The sequence below is a fragment of the Dermacentor andersoni genome, chromosome 7, assembly GCF_023375885.2.
Source record: "Dermacentor andersoni chromosome 7, qqDerAnde1_hic_scaffold, whole genome shotgun sequence".
Lineage (NCBI taxonomy): Eukaryota > Metazoa > Arthropoda > Arachnida > Ixodida > Ixodidae > Dermacentor > Dermacentor andersoni.
In genome coordinates this window covers 32,946,970-32,972,425 of record NC_092820.1, presented here as the reverse complement: position 1 = coordinate 32,972,425, position 25,456 = coordinate 32,946,970, and the positions used below count along the sequence as shown (strand labels likewise).

The following is a 25,456-nucleotide window of genomic DNA, read 5'->3' as shown; positions in this document are numbered from 1 at the left end:
GGCCTGATATGCAGGTCTGGCACACTTCGGCCAACTACTGGCCGAAGTGTGCCAGACATGTTCAGCAACTTACATTGGCAGGTGTGGACCTAGACGCAACTAGCTCAGTGAAATATTGCGATGCGGGTCTGTAAATGTGGCACGAATAAATTTTGTATTACACCTGCTACCTTAACCTGCGTACCGCTTAGGAGAACGCACTGATATCCATACAGCAAAAACATGTCACTGAACGTTCACACTGGCATTTCCAGAAGTACACCCACTACGACACGTGTAACATAAGTGTGAGGCTGCAAGAGGGAACAGTGCAAGTTGGTTCTGTGTGAATGCAACAAGTCGGACAAGGTTGACTTCAAAGTGCATGACGTAACATTACATAGGTTCTGCAAACCAAACGAACACAGCAGTGAACCCGCGTGAGGACACACCGTATGTGAAGTGCCTTCTTTCCCCCGTCCTCTCACAGCAAACCGCCGCGATGGAGCGCATCGCAGACTCGCTCGACAGACTGGGAGACGTCCTGAGGCGGCAGGAGAGTCAACTGCAACTGCTCCAGGAGCAGCTCGCCCCAGTGACCACGCTCGCTGCGGCACTGACGGCTTTCCTGCGGCAACAGAACCTGCCGCAGGGGAACGAGCGGCAGCAGCCCCAGTAATTTTTTTTCCGTTGATTCCTCCTGCGTCAGCAGGACCTGACTCAGGAGGCCATTTATTTGTTACTTATTTGCTTTATTTATTTATTTGCCATTTATGTGCCAATTCTTGTAACCAATGTATCGAAGCGCTTTGTTATGTATTTATTGACTGCTTGTATTGCTTGTATTGATTGCTTGTATTTATTTATTGATTTTTGTATTCGTTTCGTGTTACTAGTTCCTTGTTCATTGCTTGCGTGTTCGTTCGTTCATGTACCACATCGAACAGGCCTGTACTGTTTGTATTGTTGGAAACAGACGTTAGTGTTGGTTCTTTACTATGAAGTGCTTGGATGAGCGTTTTCGCTGCAAAACAGCGGTGTGTGTACACAGCAGTGCAACATATAAAACCGATGATGCGCTGACCAAAGACAAATGCACTTGTCGAAATGTTGGCTTCCGCTTTCAACATATGTGTACTGGAAAAAGGCGTGGCCACTTGCCAAAATGTTGCCTCCTGTGCGCACCTTGTTCTCAATATGCTCATTGAAATGAATGTCCATGTCTCGCGCTCACCCTGTTTTTGTCATGTTAGTGTGACAGCATTACGAGATTTCCGTATAGAGGTATGCAGATTCGTTATGAATTGTAAATGCACAGACACAGGCCATATTCGCGGCAAAGAGGGTCTGCGATGTGTCACGCCATGTAACGCTTCGTTTATTGCGTGTGCACATTTTTTGTGGAGGCACAGCAATGGAAAAGTTTCGTGCTGCAGGAACATGTCTTTCGTACCGTGCGCAACGTTTGGTGTGTTTGTTGTTTTTTCAATGTACACACTGCTCAATGACATTGCATTACTGCACAACAAGAGCGTGTTATTGCTCAGCCGTCGGTATGACTGTGCAATGTTTGTATCGCTGGTAGGCGTTGTTCTGCAGTGCGCCGCAGAAATGCAATTATTTCTTTGTGAATGGAATCAGCCTTCACCTTACATGCATGTGTGTGTGTGGCATCTGCACGGGACACTTTGGAGCACTTCGCGGTGCTTTGTAATTACTTAGTGAAATTTCCATCCATTAGCGTCCACTATTACATACTGTACGCACTGGTTGTAACCCTTGCATTTCTTATTGGCACTATGCATCAATGCAAACTAATGTGCCTATACTTGTGCCGCAGTGAACATGTATGCACACATATTCACATGTCGCAGGAGCTAGCAATTTTGCTTTGGCAGCATTCTGAAGTGACACGTTCGCTTACCACGTAAGTGCACAGATGCATGCAAGCAGTGGGGGTGGCAGGATAAAAGCAGCATAATGCCACCTTGATTGGCCCCACCTCCCCGTAACAGCACGGCAAGGTGGGAGCAGTCATACATCATCTCCTTTGTGCTTTACGCATGACCGGTGGACGTTTCGGGTTGCATCAAGGACGTGTTTGCGCCTTGTTTTGCAATGACCGACAAACATCTAAATTTCCTTCTCTGTCCTGCTTGGACAGCTGTATCCTGTTGCATGCACGTATTCAGGGAGCGCCATGTCCATGTGTGTTTACATGAAGCTGCACCCCCTCTGAACATGTTGATGATCGCTCTCCGTTAACACAGACTGATGAGGTTTCATTGGCAATGTCATGCACCTTGACCATTGCTGTGTCCCGTTCGCATAACACATAACATCATGAAGCGTTAACCTTGTGTGATCCATATGCATCGACACTGTATGGTTTTGCAATGAACAGAAGCTGGTCTCCGTTGCCAAGCAACGGTAACTGCATATCAGATGAACTGATGTCGATAACTGTGTACATCTCTCTCAACTTCTGCAAGGCAGGTCTATTGTGGCTAAATGTGTAATGCGTATGTGCAATTGTGTTTTAGTTTTGTGAAGCGTTTCCTCAACAGCCGAGTTTGTGAGTTAGTGTGAGTACTGCAATCATTAACAGAGCGTTCCACATGTGCACAAGTCCGTGTAACTTGTGCCATGCCATTGTCCAATATGAATTGTTAGTCATGCAGACAATGCGAGGCACGATTTGGGATTATTGTGAGTGCATTGCGAACGCAGCCTGTACGATGCAGTGTGCATTCACATCGATGTGGTGAACTGTTTTGTTCGAAATGTGCCTTATTCCTCGATCATTTGAAGTAGTGCATATTGAGGTAGCGTGCTTACTGTGACAATGTGGTGAACGACAACTCGTGACTCGATTTGATTAAGCATTTGTACTCGAGTAAACACGTGTGCCGGAAGGAGGTGCTGCAAGCACAACTAAACTTACATCATTTGAACACTGCAGCACATGATTACGTGCGGGAGGAAAGGTTAATTTATTGTGGTCGTGTAGGTATCAGCAGAACGAGTAACAGTTATACATATGCGCGCATGCACAGGCCATAAAAAAGAAGCAATAACGTAAAAGTAGCACCACAAAAAGACAACACTTGCCACACGCACAAGTATAAGGGCAGAACACACGGCACTCCAGCAAACAGCACAGAAAACAACAAAATCAGAAAAACACAATGTCTTGGCATTATCCTGAAATTGACACTGCTCAGCAGTGCATCTATCCTCAGCTTACCTGCGTGGCTTTACCACACGACAGATGGAATTGTGCGCCACTGTTGGAAGCGTACTAAATGAAATATAATGAATAGAAATGCCACAGTCCCAAGCAAAATATATGTGAACACAGAGAGGCACTGCGCGTGTGACATTGAATGATATCAAGGTGAAAGTGACATTCTGTGAGACAGCAAGCAACACAGCCGGTACTTTATGCAATGTGGCCATTCGGAGTGTGCGAACCCCATTAATGACACAGGTGTTACGAGAAATGCGGAATCTTGCACACTGAGGGGCGAAAATGCAAAGTGTGTTACGTTGCTGAACACTTGTAAACGGAAGGCATGTACCTGGGTCAGTGTTTAACTTTCCGCATCATTACCACTCGAATGTGTCGAATGATGTGAGACTGTTTACAGGCTGTGCTGTAACTGCACTGTGTAGCTGTGACATCAAAGGAATGCCTTTCGGCTTTCCATGTGCCGGGTAAGCTAGGTATTTTAGAGCACTCACACATATAGCCGCAGACTGCTGCATGCTCATGAAAACTATGTATGCATGTGGCAATTCGTTGGTCGACCACCTATCAAGGAAAACGCGGACACAGCTCAGAAATGGAAGTGTACAGAGTTTGACGCAGAAAACGAAACGCCATGCAGCCCTCCTCGCCGTGGCTGCATACCTGAGCAACTTGGAAATTGTTAACTTCCTGAATGGAGCGAAGTCTCGCTTAGAAGGTTTGGACAGAAGTGTGTGTCATTGCAATGGCGCGGCATTTGTGGCTAAAAGGAAAAGCACAGAGAGTGGTGAGACCCTGCCAGAACCCCGGATTCCCTCTGGCGGATGCAAGTCATCGCGAGGGACCACCCAGGGAAGTTGATGCAAGACACTGCAAAGGAACTCCAGGCGGCACAGTCGACTGCCAGGCGCGCTGTGCACGACAGCATGCGGTACCACTTATATGTGATGATGAGGGGCCAACTTACGTCCAGTAAGACTCGGGAGGGTCACCTACTCGGCTGTGTTCCTAGCGATTGCTGATCAAGCTGGAGAGGCCCGAGGAGCCGCAAATGCTGCGGTATTTGTTTTCCGATGAAAAGAACTTTGAGCAAGACCGAAAACTTTCCTGCCGTAATGGCAGGTCGCTTTGTGCCAGTTCCAATAAGTTAGCTGCAGTGTTCTACACGATCTTTCCATCATCAGCAACAACGGTAACACCATGCCCGCACGCTGATTTGCAGAAGGTGTCCGCGTTAATGCTGCCGCGTACGCAGAGGTGCTCATCACTGCAATGCCCTGGACAGAGACTGTTTCTAGAGGAAAATGTTACGACGGTCAGCAACACCAAGCCCTCGCTCACACCGCCTGCATTACACAGAAGTGGTTTGCTGACAGCTTCCAGAACCCCGTCATTCCCAACTTCAGACCTGCTACCTCTCCACATTTATATCCACTCGACTAGCCCATCAGAGGCGGCATTGCGAGAGGTGCCAAGAAACAGCCAAATAATACGAAACACTCGCTCAGGGCTGCCATAGCTACGTGAATGCGAATATTTGTAATGGCCCCTTAACCCCTTCACGCTGCCTCGTGCGCAGTTGAATGTGTCGTTGCTGAGGACGGTGAATCCATTGAGCAATTGTGGGAATAAAGCATTACAGAAGTATTGCCCACAGTTTCGTTACAAAAATCTGTGTTTTGCTATAGATGCTCTCCTGTGCGTGAAGGCAACAGTGTGCTCTCAAATACCTCGCGAACCCGGTACATATACATGCTGTTGAAAACGTTGCATACTTGAAGACGTGCATGCGTGGAAGGGTGGGACAATTGGGGAAAATAGCACGTTTTCAGAGGATAACAATCACATATGTTTTCAGGTACTGCTTGTAAAATTAGTAAATTGTGAAGACTGATGTGTTGTGCATCACGTGCGTGCAGCAAATGTGAATGTGTAGAGCATGCAACACTAAAACAGAGTGGTTGCACATTGCTTGTAATTGGTGTTGTCCGATCTGACAGACTGAAAATGGATAACAAAGTGCTATGGCCATTTCTTATGCACGTGCTCATTGTGTGCACCTCATTGTGGTCACATCAGGTTCTTAGGCTTCATTGCATGTGGACACCCATCATGAGATTGCTTTGTGCCTGTACTGTGATTGCACCGCCACGTGGTCGGGGCGCATTTTAGGTTCCGTTAAGTGCTCCTCCACACGTGGTGTAGATGCTGGGTAGGAATGGAACGTGCCGAGAAGTCAAGAGGCTACAGCTGTGGCGGTGTGATGGTGCGCTCCAGTGCGCGTGAAGAGGGGTCGGCTGTGGGTTCGCTTTCAAAGGTGTCCGGCGCCATTCGCAGAAATTCGTGGTCGGCAAGGCGCTGGCACATGCATATAATATCAGCAATGCAGGTAGGATCCTTGGTGGCCAACACATTCAAGGCTGCAGTCACAATGCCTTTGAGTACAAGGCGTACTCTGTCGGTCACCATCATCGAAGCGTTGACACGTCGGCGAAATGAGAGGACATCATCTACATACGAGGTGGGGGACTTGCCTAGTTGCTGCTTTCGAGTGCGCAACAAACTGCCGGAGGACAACAACCTTCTTCACAGAATTCCAGTCGGGGAAGTCGATCTTGTGGTTGAATGAAGAAGCCTTCGCCACGCCCTTGAGTGAGAAGTATATGCGGCGTAGCCTAATCGCCTTGCCCCACCGGTTGCGTGAACCTACCCGGGCGAAGTTGTCACGCCAATCCTGCACATCTTCACTGTGAAGGCCAGCGAGCAGATGGCGATCGTGCAAGGGCCCAGAGATAATCCAAGGAGAGCATGTATCAGACGTAGCCGAGATTGTAGATGTTGGTGTGTGTGATGGAGCGTCTTGCAGCTTGAGGGCGATTAGCTGGCACAAACGGCTACCGGAGCGAAGCTCCAGGATGTAGAGCAGGCGAGAAGACGTTCAGGAACCTAGGAGCAACCTCCACCACGTGTGACGTAGCACTTAACACGACCTTGAACACGGCCGGAACACGTTGCAGCACAATGAATGTATTGCCAAGTTTGCATTGCGAGGTTTTCAGATGTGATATGAACTGTGATCACGAGCTGCCATGTGTGCTCGGCCCCAACGTTATGTTGGACTCCTACGTAAGGTATGCAATGTGCAGCACGGTGTTGTGGCCACTTTGTGTGGCTGCAGCGTGCAAACTTCATGCATCTTCTTAAATTGCAAACGTGCAAGCTAAGTACCATTGACCTGTTCGCGTGACACATTCGTATGAACCATGGGGTGCCTATTGGAAAATTGTGATCGCAACCCAGGGCAGGTCCTGTCACGCATGCAAACTGAGAACTGTTCGATGCATGCTGACAAAGTGGCAGTGCTGCAGTGGGAAAGGTATTAAACATAATTTGTTACACATCAACACACCATGTGATCTACATGTGCGGCGTCTTTCACACAACATGTGTGTGATACATGGCGTGAAGTCATTTTTGTATCACTGTACCCTTCAGTTTACTCGTTAGACAATTGGTGCACAAAGTGAACTTGATGGGGTTGTTTCGTGCCATATGCACGTGCATCACACTGTCGACTCAGAGTCGTTAAGTTAGCTGCCAAGTGAGATTCAAAATGCGATGGTCCTCACGATGTCGCAATACATGTCGCATCATCGTTACACAAACCAGGAAGTTTTGCTCTATGCGAACTGTATTGCTTCACCATGCACATGCTTACTGCAGCAATGATTCTTTCTGGGTAAAGCGGAACATACAATACAGTGCATTGCATGTAAATTCCTTGCTGGGATCGCATTTGCAGCTGTCCTTGTGCGTCATGCTTTTCATCTTTGTATCTTGCAATCGAGCTTGTTGCAACATTTCTCATGGAGGTGCAGCCGGAGTTAAACATTTTTCTTCAAGCATCCTCGCTCTACATTGCACCACCTTCCCAAGCGAATCGTTTCAGATGACCACTGTATGATACGTGTAGCGAATTGTCTGCAGTATAACTTGCGGTCCGCTTGTAATGCCACACGTGTTGCCCTATCGCAGCTATGGCAAAATGGTTCGCCCCTGTTGCTTCACACAATTGTCCAACTTAACTGGCCAGGGTCATCCGCCACTGTATGACAGTGGCCATACGCACTTCGAGTGGGTAATGCGTACTTCTTTGTCTGCACGTCAATACCTCCCGATTATTTCGTAGTGTGCTGCTTCGTGCCACATGGCACAGAATATGGCACGTAATCTGAAGCGCAGTTCACTTTTGCGTTTGCGCCACAGACAAGAAAGCGCGCCTCAATGGGGCCTAGCCTATTTTCAGAAATCCCAAACGCCCCATTCTGAGAGTGCATCACTAAGCATTGGCCCCATCACAGGGCAATGGCGGTCGCTCTTAAAGTGTGCCATACTCCTCTTCGTATCACGTGGTCAGAAATGCTGCGGCATCTCCTCACCACAAAAATTCCCTTAATGGGCCGCAAGCACTTGTGCACCTTTCTTGCAGTCACGTTCCTGTACCCATAGCGTGGTGTAGGACTTCATACAAGAATGTCACATACAAGGTATGTGCCGGAATGATCTTTAAATGAGTGTCCAGTGTCCTCCAATTAGCAAATGTACGAGGAGGTTCACACACGCTTGCCAGGAACTGTCTGCCTCGCATCTTCTACGCACCTGCTGAATAGAACAATCGGTGGAAACACATGCATTTGCACTGTTTGTTTGTCAAAATTTATTATGGAATAGGATATGAGCAAGCGTGTAGTGTTTATGCGCTTTGCAAAATATGCATGTAACGCTGTTGGATGCTGTTGCATTCGTTCCCACCTCGGTTCTGTTTCCTCAGCTGCTACAAAACGTTGCATGCGTGCTGTGCCTTCATGATGTCAGACACATATCGTGTAGTGGCACATTTGTCCAAGTACCGTCTGCAGAACCGCACTTGATTCATGCTCTACCTTCCCATGTCAGCACCTCAGCAAGGCAACGTACACGTTTAGTTACGTTTCCTTCGCATTGAATTATGTCGCACACACTCCTACACTACCCCAAACATAATGTGTCAAGGGAAACATCATGTCCACTACACTATCCCGCTTGCATACGGTTGTGTAATGACAGCTGCTTGTATAGGTGGACAGTTGCATTCCTAACCGCCTTGGGGCCAAGGCTTGTCCTGCTTTTACTGAACGAGGGAAAGGCATAGTTTCACGTTTTCATCAGGTGCCAAGGAGGTGTGCAGCACACACTGAGCAGGTCTGTAGCGCCAACGACGCATGAAATTCTATTGCTAACAATGTATTTTTGCCTTCACATCCTCAGAAACGTAGAATGTGTGTCCCCACGCATTGTGCAAAATCCCTTTAGTGCTGCTGGGAAAAAGAGCTCCCTTGCGTCACGTGCAACTTCCAATGCGCACTGGTGGACCTTCACTGCTGCCAACGGTAACAGCTGTAGGGCAACGAGGCGGCGATGGTGAAAAGAAATCATCTGACGGTATGTAATTCGCCAAACGAGCCACGTTGAGCTTGAACAGCATTGCAAAAGATGTAGAACCCGATTGCATTCTTGTATCAAGTGTGGGGCCACAGAAGACGCTCGACAACTGCTGCAACAGCCCATTGTAGGAAAAAGCAAACACGAGTCAATTTCTGTGTGTCATTGGCACCGCTCTGGGGGTGAAGTACTGAAATTGGTATAATAAGCGTCTATGTTTCCAGAATCATTCCATGGCATGGTGGCGCTGCAGACTATGCGGAAGTTCTGTCTTTGCGGCTAAGGCACTTCACCAGCATGGTGCTGGATGGCAGTCATGATTCTTCGACTGCTACGGTCGCTTCAAAAATATTTGTCACTACCATGGTGCTATGCAGCCATGTTTGCTTTTGCAAACGGACCTTCACGACCAGTCGCACTGTCGCAAACAGCTTCCACACGAGGAAAGGCTCAACAGCGATTGGCAAATCGAGACTGTGCCTTGTTTACAGTGCACGTGTTGTATGCTTTGCAATACATGCGATTCCACTTAGTTGAATTCCTTCATGCGCAGATTTCTCATACGGATGCACAGCTGCATTAATTTCGTACTCGTATTCCGCAGCATGAGGCTATAGCATTGACTATCCACATGTTGCGAGCTGTTTCAACAATGTTGCACAACTGCAGCACCTAAAGCAATGTTACCATTGCCCTGTCTTCACGTAGGAGCACAATGCTTCTCGTCCCCTTAGCATCTGCTTGACTGTTCTTGCTTGGTCAAGACCACATCGGTCAATGACACACAAGATGCGTATGACTAAACAAGTCCCACAACAGCACATGCATCTGGAACGCACAAGGATGAGAGAGCCGGTTTCATGGCGTAGGAGCATCGGGAGGTAGACTGCTGTGAAAAATATGATGCTTACGTGCTTAAAAAAGTTCGCGTAATCACACTTTTAATGGCATTTCACGAGGAACACTATTGCCGCCCATCAAGCAGTGGCAAGTGCACACGACATGTCCTAGTTGGGCTAATTGTCTCTAGCATACACTATCATCGGCGTTCAGTAGCTGGGCGCTGTCATGAAAAGAAGCATGAAAGACATCACAATGACAGCAACAATATAAATGTCACCGAATGACGCCAACGTAATGTTAATGATGGAACGCTGCCACTGCCGTAACATCAGACAGGCTAAAGAACAACATTACCACACATGCGACAGGCTTGCAGCCACGAATGCAAACGTGTCGAAAGCGCACCAATGCTGCATTTACAAGGGTATTGAAACGACACCACCATTAGGGCAACCAGAATGGTATGATCACAGTTGCATTATTGCAACAGGCACACTTGTGTGACGACAATGCAGTGTTCACAACTGCTTCAAAGTGAAAACGACAACGAAGACAGAGAAAACCGCGTTTGCCGTGGCGCGAGACTGGCGTCATTGCGTGTGCCGGAGCAGTTTGAGAACATCTGAACAAAGTGCTGTCACTGAATAAACGGGCGCAGTGTTCCCGTTCTTGTGTGGCCCTTATTATGCTCCTGGCCGTCCGGCCGGATGCTGTTCTCGCCTGGTAGCAGTCATAACAGTTTATTTATAACAGTGGTGACGAGCAACGAACCAGAACCCTGATGACGGCGAACACTCCTGCCATGGCGCACCAAGCTCCACATTTCGCCGACGCCAAGGACAAGTGGTCGTCGTACTACACCAGAGTCGAGTCGTACTTCGAGGGTAACGACATCGTCGACGACGCTAAAAGAAGAGCGCTTCTCATCTCGGCACTGAGCTCGAAGCCTATCGACGCACTGAGTGGACGTTGTGCCCCGCGAAAGGTGAGCGAGTTAACGACGCGGAAGCGGTTACCATGCTCGAATAATTTTACACACCCCCGCCAAATGAGATAGCCGCAAGCTTCAAGTTCTTCACCCGCATTCAAAGGGAAGTGAAATCAGCTCAACAGGTTATGGTAGAGCTTTGACGCCTGGCTGATAAATGCAAATTCGGGGCCATGTTGATGGTCATCGGTGGTGAATCCGCTAGCACGGCGAGGCGACTTGTGCATTTAAACATGCCTAATGTTTCAACTGTAGGAAAAATGGGCACCTAGCTGCCGTGCGTCGATCTAAGGAAAAGCGACCGCACCAGAGCTTGGCGCTGAGCAGCGGGTCAATGGAAAATGCCGTAGCCGAGCTCTCTGCACAGTTGTTTACACTAAAGCCGCAACCAACCGCAGACAGCGGAATCGTCAGCCCGGTACGATGCAATTTTTGCTGGGGTGGAGCCGACATCGTGATAGAAATTGACACCGGCTCACTCGTGCACGTGGTGCCCTGGGACGTCTACTGCCAACATCACACAAGCTAGCCCCGCATTGAAAAATCCACCTTGAGGTTGTCATGCTACTTGGGTCCGTTGCCTATAGCCGGGAAGCTAACGCTCCCAGTTTCATCCTGCGGTACGACTGTCACGGCGTCACTGACCGTTGTTCGCATCTCGGGACCGAGCCTGTGTGGCCGTGATCTCATCCAGGCGCTGAACAACGAAAGGGCCGCGGTTTTGAGCGTGTGCAGCATTAAGGAGCAAGGGCTCAACTTGCAAGCGATCCTGTATGAGTACGAGGAAGTGATTACACCTGAAGTGGGTCTGTTCAAGGTTCCGCCCACTCATCTATACATAAAGGAGGATGCAGTTCCAAAGCTCTTCAAAGCCAGGCCACTTCCATATGCATAGCGACAAAACGTTTCATACGAGCTGGACAGGCTTGATAAATTCAGAGTCCTGTCCCCGGTGGCTCACTTAGAGTGGGCGACGCCGATAGTTCCGGTAATAAAGACGGAACAGTTCAATTGTGTGGCGAGAACAAGCTAACTGTACATGCCAGCTGTGTGACGGAGCAGTACCCACTCCCGGTAATCAATGACCTTTTTGCTGCACTGCACGAGGGTGGCGTTCACAGCACATTGAACCTTCGAGACGCCTACAACCAGGTTCCCCTGGATGAGCAGTCAAAGGAGCTGACGGTCATCACCACACATCGGGGATTATTGTGCTTTAATCGCCTGCCATTTGGTGTTTCTTCTGCCCCAGCAGTCTTTCAGCGAATAATGGACAGCGTCCTGAACGGTTTGCCGGGAGTCCAGGCGTACTTTGACGACGTTCTGGTGGCCGAGAAGGGGAACAACGGCAGAAAGAACCTCAAGGCAGTTCTCCTGCGCTTTCGAGAGTACGCCGTCAAGCTAAGGAAGGACAAGTGCACCTTCAGGATGCCTGAGGTTTCGTATCACGGCTGCAAGATCAGCACTGGAGGGCTGCAACCTCTGGACAAGAACATGGATGCTGTCATAAGGGCGCCAACACCCAAGAACGTGAGCGAGCTGCGTTCATACTTGGGTCTTCTCACGTATTTCAGCAAGTTCCTTCTCAATATGACCAGTCTGCTATCACCGCTCTACGATTTGCTAACCAAAGAACGCCGCTAGAATTGCTGCTGTCAACAACGGGAAGCGTTTCAGAAGTCAAACAACGCTTTATGCAATGCCAAAATGCTCACTCACTTCGATCCCTCACTGCCGCTGCGCTTGGAGTGCGATGCATCACCCAACAGGATCGGAGCGGTGCTGTCCCATCGCGCTGGCAACGTTGACAAGCCTATAGGTTTTTGTTCTCGAAGACTTGCCAAAGGGGAATGGAATTATTCCCAACTGGAGCGTGAAACGTTGGGCCTAGTGTTCGGGGTAGGAAAGTTTTGGGACTACCGCCTGGGAAGAACATTCACCTTCATCACATCTCACAAGCCGCTGGTGGGTCTATTTCACGAAGATCATCCCACGCCCACTATGGCTGCCGCAGGAATTCAGCATTGGTCCTTGCTGCTGGGAGCATACCTGTACAAGATAGAGTACAAACCTGGCTCGGACAACCTGAATGCTGACGCACGAAGTCGGCCTCCTCTAGAAACCGCTGACGACACATCAGAGGAGCTACACGAGTTCGTGCACTCGCTGCAGCAGCTAGATGACATGTCCCTTTCGTCACAAGCATTGAGACAGTTGATCGAGAAAGGTGAAGTGCTTGGAAATGTCAATTCCTACATACTTCATGGTTGGCCAAAGAAGTATGTAGCACCCGATCCGTTGTTGGACCCTAACTTCGCACGAAAAAGTTAGCTAACCGTTTACAAAGGGCTGATTTACTGGGGTCACAGAGGCGTGATTCCCGAGGCTGCTCGTGGTGACACGCTGCAATTCCTGCACGAGGCGCACCAGGGAATGTCAGCAATGAAGTCGTTGGCCCGTACTTTCGTGTGGTGGCCCGCCATCGACGGAGCTATCGAACAAATCAGCAGGAAATGTACTACATGCATGCAAGCAAACGCAATGCCACCGGCAAAAATACTAGTAAACTGGCCACTAACGCATGAGAATTGGTCACGTGTCCATTTGGGTTATGCTGGTCCAGTGAGCAACACCATGATCCTAGTGGCCATAGATTCACGTTCAAAATGGATCGAAGCAATTCCAGTGCGTCATGCGACAGCACATTCGACAGTTACATCCTTGCGTGAAATCTTCAGCAGGCTGGCCATACCAAGAATCATTGTGGCAGACAACGGAACTCAGTTCACGCCAGAGACATTCACGAAGTTTGTGACAGGAAACAACATAAGGCACTTTAGTACGGCACCACATCACCCCCAATCGAACGGGCTTGGTGAACGCGCCGTGTGGACGCTGAAAGATGGTCTCAGGAAGGTTGGGTCAGGTGACTTGTCTGAGCGATTGGCTGAACTGCTCTTTAGCTACCTTATAACGCCCCTGGATGATCACTGTCTCAACAACTTTTCGGATGCCAGATCCGTTCTCGGTTGGACGCATGCCTTCCACCACCTGTAGCCTTCCTTATCAGTCCACTGGCAGATCAAGAAAAGAAGCTGATCCCGGGCACTCCTGTTCGGAGCCGAAACTTCGGAGAGGAAGAAAGGTGGCTGCCAGCCACAGTGAAAGAAACAAGAGGATCCCGAATGATCACTGATGCAACGGCAGAAGGTGAGCTTCAGCGTCACATGGATCAAGTTCGTCTTCGATACAGTATTGTTATAACTCAACTGTTGTGACTGCACACCTGCTATCGAGTCGCAATGCCAGCAAAGCAGCATGGAAGTGACAGCAGTGAATGTATACTGCCAACTCAAGAGAAGAAGCAGAGACGTGACAACAATGCCGTGCTGGGAATGAAAAGATGCCAATGGTAACATAACGGTGCCATTACAATGGCAGTGCGAGCAAGACTACGCTGGAGTGGAAATTCTGACAACAGAAACGTGATGCTGAAGTTATTGCAATGTTACAAGTGGATGATAGCAGTGGTGTTACGAAGGTGGAATAACTGCTACGATACGGTTACGATGGCATGACATCTAAAGATATGGTATTGCAGTCGTGCACTATCATGAATTGACAGCATCGAGAAAACAGCGTTTTGTTTTCAGATGTGGTGCACGCCTCGCTGCACCATGTCATCACAAACTGCCACCTTCCACGGTACATATAGTGTTTACACTACATATGATGCACACGAATCTTGAACTTCTCTTTTCCTGACCCTGCACACAAGGGTGTGGCGTTAGTGGTGCGATGGCACCTCATCATCCATGACAGCAAGGCTGCAATGCTGTGAGAATGGCGAAATTGCATGATGCAAACGGATTCACACGAACGATGGCGTGCTGGTTGTGGAGATGACGTGTAATCACATTCACATCACCTGCCTCACTGATCTGCTCCCATTCCCACTGAATGCAGCGTTTCCTGGCCGTGCGCCTGGCGCTGCCACAATGACGGAGCCAGGAAGTAGCGGGGATACCACTGGCACGGCAGCCAGAACACATTAATGTAGCTTCAACCCTTGCATTCCACAAGACCTGTTGAACAAGGCAGCAGCTAGCATAAGGCAAGGCTGAGCAGCGCAAGCCGTTGCCTAGACACTGCACAAGAAGCTCCCCCTTAAAAGAAAGCCCAGAAACATCACCACAAACACAAACACCTCTATCACAATAAGGAATGTTGGCACGTGTAGGTCAGGTGGGGCAACCAACTGCCACAAAACCACACACACTTCTAATGCCCCAGCAGATGGTGGCAGGTGTCGGCACACTGGAGCAGCAAGGAGGCACCACTTCACAGAAAGCCATACACACTACGAGCTCACAAACACGCCTGTCAGCACAAGGGAGCAGGAAAGGGGAGGCACTTTCAGCCGAAATGCGGCGAACACTTGTAATGCAGAAAGGGGGCGGCGACAGGTGCCGGCACATGGGAGCGGCAAGGGGAGGCTGCAACGAAACCGCAAGCACAGCCAGCACAGGAGGAGCAAGTGTCAGCACGTGAGAGCGTCTGGCACAAATCGACGCACACTACTCGGGCAGAAGGGGAGGCAGCAACGAACCCGCAAGCACAGCCAGCACAGGAGGAACAAGTGTCAGCACGTGAGAGCGTCTGGCACAAATCGACGCACACTACTCGGGCAGAAGGGGAGGCAGCAACGAAACCACAAGCACAGCCAGCACAGGAGGAGCAAGTGTCAGCACGGGAGAGCGTCTGGCACAAATCGACGCACACTACTCGGGCAGAAGGGGAGGCAGCAACGAAACCGCAAGCACAGCCAGCACAGGAGGAGCAAGTGTCAGCACGTGAGAGCGTCTGGCACAAATCGACGCACACTACTCGGGCAGAAGGGGGGGCAGCAACGAAACCACAAGCACAGCCAGCACAGGAGGAGCAAGTGTCAGCACATGAGAGCGTCTGGCACAAATCGACGCACACTACTCGGGCAGAAGGGGAGGCAGCAACGAAACCGCAAGCACAGCCAGCACAGGAGGAGCAAGTGTCAGCACGTGAGAGCGTCTGGCACAAATCGACGCACACTACTCGGGCAGAAGGGGAGGCAGCAACGAAACCACAAGCACAGCCAGCACAGGAGGAGCAAGTGTCAGCGCGTGAGAGCGTCTGGCACAAAGCGACGCACACTACTCGGGCAGGAGGGGGCGGCGACAGGTGCCTGCACATGGGAGAGGCCAGGGGAGGCAGCAACGGGCAAACTGCTACAACTGGGCAAACTGCTACGGCCTAGCGTTGCAGGCGACGTGCGTGGCAAACCGCATTCTGTACATGCTGCAAGTGGCGATTACAAGCAATCGAGAGTATTGCAATCTGCCTTGCACGTGCCGCCCTCCCGCGCAATTACAGTGCCCGCCTGGCCCGAGGTGCTTCACCCTGCGTTGCTGAGCTGCTTGAGGCGTGCGAACGGTCGCCGTCGTCGTCTCCGTCAGAGTACGCGCGGCCCGTATGCGGCACATTTTCATCAATGCACAGATTGTGCAGCGCCGCACAGGCTGCCACAATCGTAGCTGCCTTTTGGGGGCCGTAATGCAAGGCGCGGTGCCGCTGCAGACATCGGAATCGGCTCTTCATGACGCCGATGCAGCGCTCCACCGCTGACCTTGCGGAAGTGTGCGCGGCGTTGTAGCGCCCTTCCGGTGTGTGCGGGGCAGTGTGGCCGGGCGCAGGTGTCAGGAGCCACGGCTGCAGGGGGTACGCACTGTCGCCTGCACATAGAAAGATAGAAGCCAGTATTTCCGGCATCTTACGCAACATAGGACATCACACACACGCATCGAGTAGAGTTTTCATTTTGAGAGCAACTTCGTTAATACTCACCGAGAAGGTACTCGCCGTCTTGGACGGCAATGCGGCCGCTGGCAATGCGCCGACGAAGCGACGCGTACCGCCACACGTGCGCGTCGTGGCACGACCCAGCAAATCGCGGGTCAACATGAAGGACCCTCAAGTCCGAGTCACACACCTGAAACACATTGCAGACAATTGTGTTACGGTGATGCCAATGGCTGTCCATTAATTGTTGTTCCATTACATGCAATTTCGTTTACAACTTACCACCACTGCATTCAGGGCGTAATAGCCCTTCCGGCACCAATACGTTGCCTTCTGCGCAGGAGGCAGGTTCGGGGCGACGATGGCGATGAACGTGCCATCAACGCACCCAATCACGCCGCCGAGCCTGCCGCGCTGCAAGAACCCTTGCTTAATTGCAGCTCGCTCGCTGGCGGTGCGTGGGAAGGCCACCCATCCTTGCTCCTTCCCAACCTGAACAATGGCCCGCGCGACTTTTGCAATGCAGCGGCTTACAGACGGCTGGGACATGTCGATGGCCGCCTCACTGCCGACTGACGACTGGAAGCTGCCAGTTGCGAAAAACCTGAGGGTACAGAGGACTTGGTCCTCAACGCTCAGGCCCCCCGCGGTCGGCGGCTCCAGCAAGTGGGCAAGCTCGCTGCAAAGCAGCCGGACGGCGCTCTTCGTCATCCGGAAATGGCGCCGAAACGCTTCTCCCCTCCTGGCGAAGGCGTCACGGCTGGAGCGGGTATGTTGTTCCCGCCGTCGCGCGAGGAACCACGCGAGCAGTGCGTTGTTCATGGCGCTGCTCAAAAGCACTGCCACCCACACGTGTCACTTGCACAAAACACAGCCTGGAAACAACAAACAACAACAATCGCCTGGAAACAACACGTGCACCACGCCATCAAAAACTCTGCTATAAACTACCACCTAACTACCCTGCTAGACTCCACCAGCAACCGAACGCCAAAAGACGTGTTCGCTTATTCAATAAATGTCCGGAGCACCCAATGACACCATGACGTTAAATGACGTAGACAGGAAGCACCAGGTGGCGCAAGTGAATTTCCGGTCTTGTCAAATCAGCCATTCAGCGCGCGCCGCAACGGCGGAGGCGTGGCCAGGGCGAAACTTTCGCCGCGGCGAACGTTTCAGAATACGTCCCCAGGATCCCGTCCTGGGCGACATAAAAAAGAAATATAAAGAAAGGAATCGATGAACACAAAAGCAAGTATAACTTGATAAGCTGGGATAAATAGACTAGACACATGACGTAAGAGTAAACGTGGAACGGAACATGACCCTAAAGCCACACAGAATTGTCATTCTTGCATTGTTTCTAAGCACCACTTTCTTATCTTTATCACCAGTGTTGTTCTTTTTACAATATTGCATAAATCGTCACCGAGATCATTATAGAAGCTCATCCTATTCCCACTCGTTGCTTGGCCATTTGCTAAGGTCTTCCTCGATGCTGGTGACTATACTTGTTATTTGTTCAGCGTTCAAATTTGGACTGACAATTTTGCGTTCCTTGCTCTCTTTCTCAACTACATATCCAGTTTTCAATATGATGCGGTTATGGTCATTCCCTATGCTGCTATACCCTTCCCCGTCAATGACCATTTCTCTCAAATTATCCTAAAGCTCCTTTGTCATCAGAAAGTAATCAATGGCCGATTGTCGGTTTCCCGCTTCCCACGTGGTCTACCTATCACACTTAGGCGCTGTATTCATGGTTACGTGCTTAGGTTGCTCACAAAGGTATAGCATTGACTTCCCTTTGTTATCTGTACAGGCATCCAGATTGCATTGTGGGCCTTCATGTCACCTAATAGTATAATTTCGGCGTCCTTTACGAAACCTCGAATATCATCACTTCTAAATTCCACTAGCTCTTGATTCTTCTCTCTACAATTATTTCCGGTCCGCAAATGCGTTTACCCTAGCCAAGCTTCCTTTTCACTCATTTTGCATAATAACACAAGATGCTTTGGACATTTTAAGTTTACTCTGTTCCATTTGGCTCCCTAGTGAATGAGCATTCCAAATTACCTCTCTTTCGTTCGACTTAGTTCTGTTGCACCCTTGTCAAACATGATTCTCAATCAGTGGCAGCTCTTCCAAGTCTAAAAGGTCCATTTCTGTAACCGCATACACCCCTATTTGTTCCCCCTATCTCTAACCACTATTCTTTCTTCTGACGCCCTGCATGTTTATGCAGCCTATTGCATGGCGACCTCTCTTTCTTGTTTTCCTTGTGTTTGAGTTATTGACGGCGATGCTACCCTGAGGTTTCCCTAGGGGACCTTCTCCATTATTACCCTACCCTGGCCTCCTGAGCGCCCGAGGGCTCCCCAAAAAACAACGGCGCGACCAGGAAGTCGTCAGCCCACTTCTCATCCAAGCATGTGATGGAAGTGGATCCCGTCTCGTTGAAAGCCACCATAGCTTCTCACTTCCCTGTTTACTTGTACAACCTCGAAACCTTTATCTCGGCTCACTCCTCATACAGCCTCATTTGCAGACACAGCTATTCTTTGTACTTTACTGTCCCGTAAAGGCTCCCCCTGCACTGTGCACACCGCAATCTGCACTTGAGGGTACATATCGCGCAAATCGTCTACCCCCTTCTTCAGGCACTGTGCTAGTCCTTCCCCTTTCCTTCTAACACGTCAATTAGCCCGTTTGCTAGGACTACAAGGTTGCATCCGCAGGTATTTTCCGCGAGCTTTTCGTTTGCTCACTCCATGACGGCGGCCAGTGTCCGCCCTCGAAATGTCCCTACTGCCACTCTCCTCTCTCATGGCCTTTCACCTTCTCCACAATGGGCGCGTACCAGCGACGTGTTGGCAAACAGCACCACGAACGGCAGTAGTCATGGCACTGGCACATGAAGCAGACGACGGCACGAAAGCACTTCACGGTCCTTCCGGTGGTTTCTCACGGCGGGTTCGGGGCCCTGACGTGCCGCAAAACGCATTTTCGTGTGCCTGCTTTTGAAAGCGGTCGCCGCTTGTACGAAGCAGGCCACACTCGTGGCACCAGATAATTCACATAATGGGAAACTACCGCAAATTGCGATGCAAATGCACCCCGCCAGCAGAGCTCACCGTGGTAAGCTAAGAGGTGGAGCTCCAGCATTTACGTTCCATGTATGTTATTGCTCTGTGCAAGTTAACATTGTCACGTAGTTAATCATGTAAATAGTGGAAGAGCACAAAAAAATTTAGTGACAATGTATGAGAAATGTATGAAATACATACCGTTGGGTATTCACCTGGGTCATAATCCCTGTAGAAGGAGGGCTAGCGCGGCCAACCTCCTTAGGCAAATACACCGTGATCAGCGACAGGTACTTTGTGGATGCCGCCCCTTGTAAGGGACTTAGGGCTTTCACCATCGCCACTGTCGATGGTCGGCAAAGAATAACCAGTGCTTCCTCAGTGCGCACCAGTGGCTCGGAAATTGCTAAAATGGCTATTGCACTAGCCCTGCTGGTTAGCTCAGGGGATGTTATCTATAGCGATTCAAGGTCTGTAGTTTGAGCATTTGAAAAAGGAATCGTTTCCAAACAGGCCCTCATTCTTTTTTGGGGGCAAGGAAATCACGCACCACTTCATTTATTGGTTTCCCGCACATCAAAGTCAGATAGAGGGTGCTCCTCCCAACCTCAACGAGTCGGGTCACGGGGATGCGCGCCAACTTGCACACCACGCTACCCCCGACCAATGGGAAGACGACTACAGAGAGAGCAAGGACGTGCCCCTCACCTGCGTCGAGATTAATAAAAGCTACTACCTCAGACGTAGAGCCTACATCGTTCCTCATCCGCGCATCAATACAGCTCAAGCACTAGCGCTCCGTCTGCTACAAACGAGTACGCATCCCAATCCGTCGATCTTAGAATCAGAATCAGAATCAGTTTTATTTTCCTGAAGGTAAAATGGACCCCAGACAAAAAGCTGCTCATTGAGCAGCTTGACGAGGCCTGGAGCCCTACAGGCAGTGGCAACAGTGGCAAAACAGCAGTGTAGGTCGTACAACCGTACAAGAAGAAAAAAAAAAGCAACACAAGAAACAAACAAAAAAGAAAGAAACTGTTCGCACCAAGATGTGAAGAACCATAAAAAATATTTATATATACATACACCAACAAGAAAGCAATATTGTACACTGACATGCTATATTCACACGTATACACGCAATCACCCGTAGAAGTGGCGCGAATACGCCCCTATATATACATATATGTACACCTACATATACATTCAGATATACAGACGCGCATGGTATATATAGAAACACCATTCAACTGCACAAATGTATAACTTCAAGTTCAATATTTTATAAAGAATGAACTCTTGCAAAAACGGAGAGCGAGAAAAATATGTGAAATTAGACAATACCTGCGAGATAATTCCAAACTAATCCATACAAAATAACGCAAAACGCCGAATGTAAGCAACACGATACAAATTTGTTGCCGATCAAGCAATTCTGTTTAAAAAGTATTGAATTAAAGCACGTTTATTTGTTGCAGGGCCATTAGTTAAGGTTGTATTATTGTTCAGGGTGTAAGGTATTATATACTTTAGTGTTTTGTTTGTTGACCGTAATTCTTTCGAATTTTTGGAAGACACCATTTTTGTAATTGTCGAGTGTTGGCTGCCGGTCCGCGTTGCTTCAGCGCTGATATTCTGTTAAGGAAGTTAGTACGAAACTTGGTTTTAGTGGTGAATGAAGAAACAACAATTTGCGGCAGCATCACATTGATGGGCAGAAATTTTAACCGAATAAAAAGCGGTTTGGAGTGTGCGCAGTTCTCTTCGTCTGCAATAACACGAATCGCTTTCTTTTGCAGGCTCACAATTCTATTCATGTTAGCCGGTGATGCCATGCCACAAACAAGATGACAATATGCAATGTGTGATTGAAATACTGAAAAATATATCTGTTTTTAATGCGCACTGGAAGAATGCCACGACACCGGGAAAGTGCTCCAACAGCTTTTGATAAACTTAGGGGCACGTAATTAGTGTGCTCAGTCCATTGAAGGTGCTTATCAAATACAACACCTAAAGTTTTATCGTGGCTAACGACCTCAATAGTATTATTGAATAGGTTAATGGTTAATTTAGTCGCTATGTGACTATTTATAGCGCGGAAAATGACAGCTTTTGACTTGGTTGTATTTATTTTGAGATTGTTTATTTACACCAATTTAAAAGGCTGTTTAGGGTATTGTTGGCTTTTGAAATTATTTCTGTAGCAGAAAGACCAGAGATAAATAGGGAAGCGTCGTCGGCATAAATTACAAAATCAGCTTCTGTCGAAATTGTTATGACATTCTTTATGTAATACCCCGTTACCGGGTCTTCAAGGAAGAAAAATGAAAAATAATGAAATATAGACATTGAAAAGAAAAGGTCCTAATATCTGCCCTGAAGGACGCCGCATTTCAGATAACGTTTGGATGAACAAAAACCTTCTATGTTCACTATTTGTTCACGGTCTTTAAGATAATAACTAAAAATTTGAAGTGTCCTTCCCCTAACGCCGTACTTGTTTAATTTATCTAAGAGAATATTATGGTCTATACAATCGAAGGCCTTATTGAAATCCACAAAGATTCCTAGTGTTAAGAGTTTGTTTTCAATATTCTGTAAAATAATTTCTTTTTGGACTAATAAAGCTGATTCTGTAAAAAAACCTTTACGGAAGCCGCATTGAGAGTGCGATATTAACTGATTAGCATGAAAGTAGTTCTGCAAACGTTTGAGCAGAATTTTTTCTAGCACTTTCAAAAAAAGAGAGGTATAATAGTGATAGGGCAATAATTACTCATGACGTTTTTTGAGCTTGACTTGAAAATGACTGTAACCTTGGCCAGTTTCTTTCTTTCAGGGAAAACACACGATTCTAGTGAAATGTTAATAATATGACACAGAGGTAGCGCAACAAAGTCAGCAACAAACTTTACTGGTTTAATTGTGAGGCTTTCTACATCATAGCTGGAATTATTTCTTAAGGACCCGAGAACGGTAAATACTTTTGATGGATGTGTTGGGTTAAGAAATACTGAACTAGTTGTTCAATTTGAAATAACAGAACACGCACCTGCGTTATATTTTGCTGTTGCTTGCTCGGTGAAGAAATCGTTAAAGCAATCGGCTAATAGTACGCCTGATTTTGGTTACCCGTCGATAATCAGTTCACCAATGTCTTTCGATACATTTCTATGGTTAATTACTTCATTTATTGCACGCCAAATTAGCTTTGAATTACGCTTGCTTCCAGCGAAAATTACCGAGTAATAGTCAGGCTTGGCTTTGCGCAAATCATTATTTAATTTATTCCTAAACTGCTTAAACACAACGTAATCATTAGGATTTCTAGTTTAAAAAAACTGTGGCACAGGCGATCTTTTTTTTTTCAATCATTTGGAAAAGGCTAGGTGAAACCCACGCTTTCTTAATTTTTTTTTGGTGATTGTCTCGTTTTTACTGCGAACCTTAAGTCACAAATCACTTAAATTTTATCAATGAACGCATTATAAGCCTCATCCACTGAACGACAGTTGAGACATTGTGCCCATAGTGTCTGGCTTATCAGTCGCCTGAATGATTGTTGTTTGTTATCAGTAATTGCCCGAAAGGTTACCGGTCTGCTTCGAACAGGTGCAGGTTGAAGTTTCTCTATTGTTATAAAAATAGGACAATAATCGCTTAGATCAAAAGACAGTGTACCCGAATATTTTACCATGCTATCTATATTAACAATAAACAAGTCAATAATGCTTGACGAAGAGACCGTAATTTTCGTTGGAGATGTGATGGTGTTGATGAACCCATTGGATTCAATGGCCGTAAGAAATTCTACTGAATCAGCGTTCACTTCGTTTAGATTAAGAGAAAAGTCGCCGCCGAGCAATAGGGTGTAACTATTTTGTGAATAGTAATTGAGAAGATCATTCAAAAATTTGAAAAAGGTGTTATGGCTTCCACCAGGGGGCCTGTAAATTACAGAAAGAATGTAAGTGTTGTGTTGTAGCACGAGAGCTTCATAGTCATTGGTTATAACGGTAAGTTCTGGAATGATACTACACTTCAAAAAAGACAACATAAATGGCTACATAAATAGTTTAAAAAGGTGGCGTACGATGTTAATTTGAGTAGGTCTGTTTCATGCTCACACCACGTTTCGGTGAATAACAAACAATCAAACGTCAATGCAAGATTACGTAAAAAGGTTCCAATTTGATCATGCTCATTTTTCATTGAACGAATATTAAAATGCACCGACGAAAAAGAATTGTTGGCGTTCGCACTGTTGCTGATGTCGCATGACATGACCCGATCGTAATAATTTACAGCAGCCATGACGCAAAGAACAGACACAGCACCGGGAGTGGCAGAGAATTAAGAATTTGTAAACAAAAGGAAAGGGAACACGCAAGTGCTGCACATGTAAAACTGACATGGATTAACGTGATGGCTTCGCAACTGGGGGGTGTATATGGCTACACAAACTAGAAGTACACATTCTCGGCTGCACAAACAAGAATAGACCAGAGCAGCCGCAGTTAGTATCACGTCACATAATGGTAAGAACGGTACAAAACAGCCCTCAAGGTAAATTATCTCAAGCATGCGCCGACATTCTGCCAACATCCTCGCTTCGTAGAATCTTAATGCAAGCTGCATTATAAGAGTGCCGGGCAAAGATCATTCCATTGCGCACCCACACATACTTCCAGTATACTTCGCGCTTACGAGCAGTTGCTTGGCCTAACAGGCGTTTCAATGATGCACACAAATGCTCATTGATGAAGACCGGAGCTTGTGAATCAAAACCAAGAGCACTACTTGTAAGTCTAATAGGGCGGGCCTTTTCGAGGAACAGGTCTCGTCTCTTGCCACGGGCGAGCTGTACGACAATATTATTTGTAGTGGGATTCTTAGCTGTAGGAAGCCGATGAACGACTTCGATATCGGCAGGATTTACGGGTTCTTCAATGACTTTGGCAATTTTAGTGATTACTTCCGTAAGGTCTTCTCCCTTACGGAAAGGCACTCCTTTAATCTCAAGGTTTGCAAGACGGGAGTATTGCTCAAGCTGAACAAGCCTGTTTTCCTGCTCTTTGACCTGCTGAGCCAGGTCATGCAGCGTGTGTTAGTCTCTTTCAAGAGCCGATTTTTCGGCAATCACCTCCTCGTGCGCCTTATTGATACTTCCCAGGATACTTTTAATTACTCGCATTTCTTTTCGAAAATCACGATCAAAGCCGTCCCGGAACGCCTTCAATTCCGCCCTCAGTTCCCGCTTAAGTTCTTCAAAAAGAGCAATCAGTTCCTTAGACCTGGTCAAAGCAGTTCAGTGAAAAGAAAAGATAGCACACTGGGGCAGCAGCAGCAGCTGCAGCATGGGCAACAATGAAAAGAAATACCACAATCTATCTATACGGATACTTACACACAATCTATCCGGATACTTAGACCGATGATACTTGCCGTGATTGCGAATAGCCAAGTTAGAACACATGCTCTGGCGTTGTGCCCGGTCACGCTCTATCATCGATAACAGCTCGGCCAGATAGGAGGCAGTTTTCCGCAACCCTCTTCTGGCTTATCAACTCTGGGCTGTCCAGAAGGCCGACAATGCAGCCGAGAGGCTTGGCCTTCCGGTTACCACGTAGAAGCAGGCTGCTTCGTGATGACTTACAATCTGCAAGAGAGAGAGGCAGAGAGGTTACCTAGCATTCTGTAAACGCAGTAAGTTTAGGAATAAGCCAACATTCTTTATAATTATTTGCAAAAAGCCGCTTCACAGGCAAGGAAAACATGTGAAGCTGTGTTGGTGATGGCTCTTGTGGCGCTAACTTTATTCAGAAGACACGGCTAGTCTTGAAATCACCAGCAGCATTGGCCGCTGGTGTTAATAGTCGTCAGTGGCAGAAATGATATTTTTTAGAGCTATGAAGTTTTGTGTGAGCTGCACCGGCTCTGGGGTAAGTATTGTATACGATTTATATAGCATTGCATAGCTTTAGACTG

The 25,456-nt window shown here is 48.0% G+C and overlaps 1 protein-coding gene across 1 annotated transcript; it reads right to left on the bottom strand.

Annotated features, from left to right (window-relative positions):
- Positions 1 to 15,944: 15,944 nt before the first annotated feature.
- LOC126535419 (putative nuclease HARBI1) lies at positions 15,945 to 17,087 on the bottom strand. Its single transcript, XM_050182301.1, has 3 exons — positions 16,659 to 17,087; positions 16,422 to 16,566; positions 15,945 to 16,309 (listed from the first exon to the last, which is right to left on the bottom strand). The coding sequence occupies exons 1-3, from the start codon at positions 17,085 to 17,087 to the stop codon at positions 15,945 to 15,947; spliced, it is 939 nt and encodes a 312-aa protein (XP_050038258.1).
- Between the last annotated feature and the right edge of the window lie 8,369 nt (positions 17,088 to 25,456).

Coding starts and splice junctions, on each gene's coding strand:
- LOC126535419 (XM_050182301.1), bottom strand. CDS start 17,087: ATGACGAAGAGCGCCGTCCGGCTGCTTTGCAGCGAGCTTGCCCACTTG. Junction 16,567..16,658: donor ACGCCCTGAATGCAGTGGTG/GTAAGTTGTAAA, acceptor AATGTGTTTCAG/GTGTGTGACTCGGACTTGAG. Junction 16,310..16,421: donor AGACGGCGAGTACCTTCTCG/GTGAGTATTAAC, acceptor TTCTATGTGCAG/GCGACAGTGCGTACCCCCTG.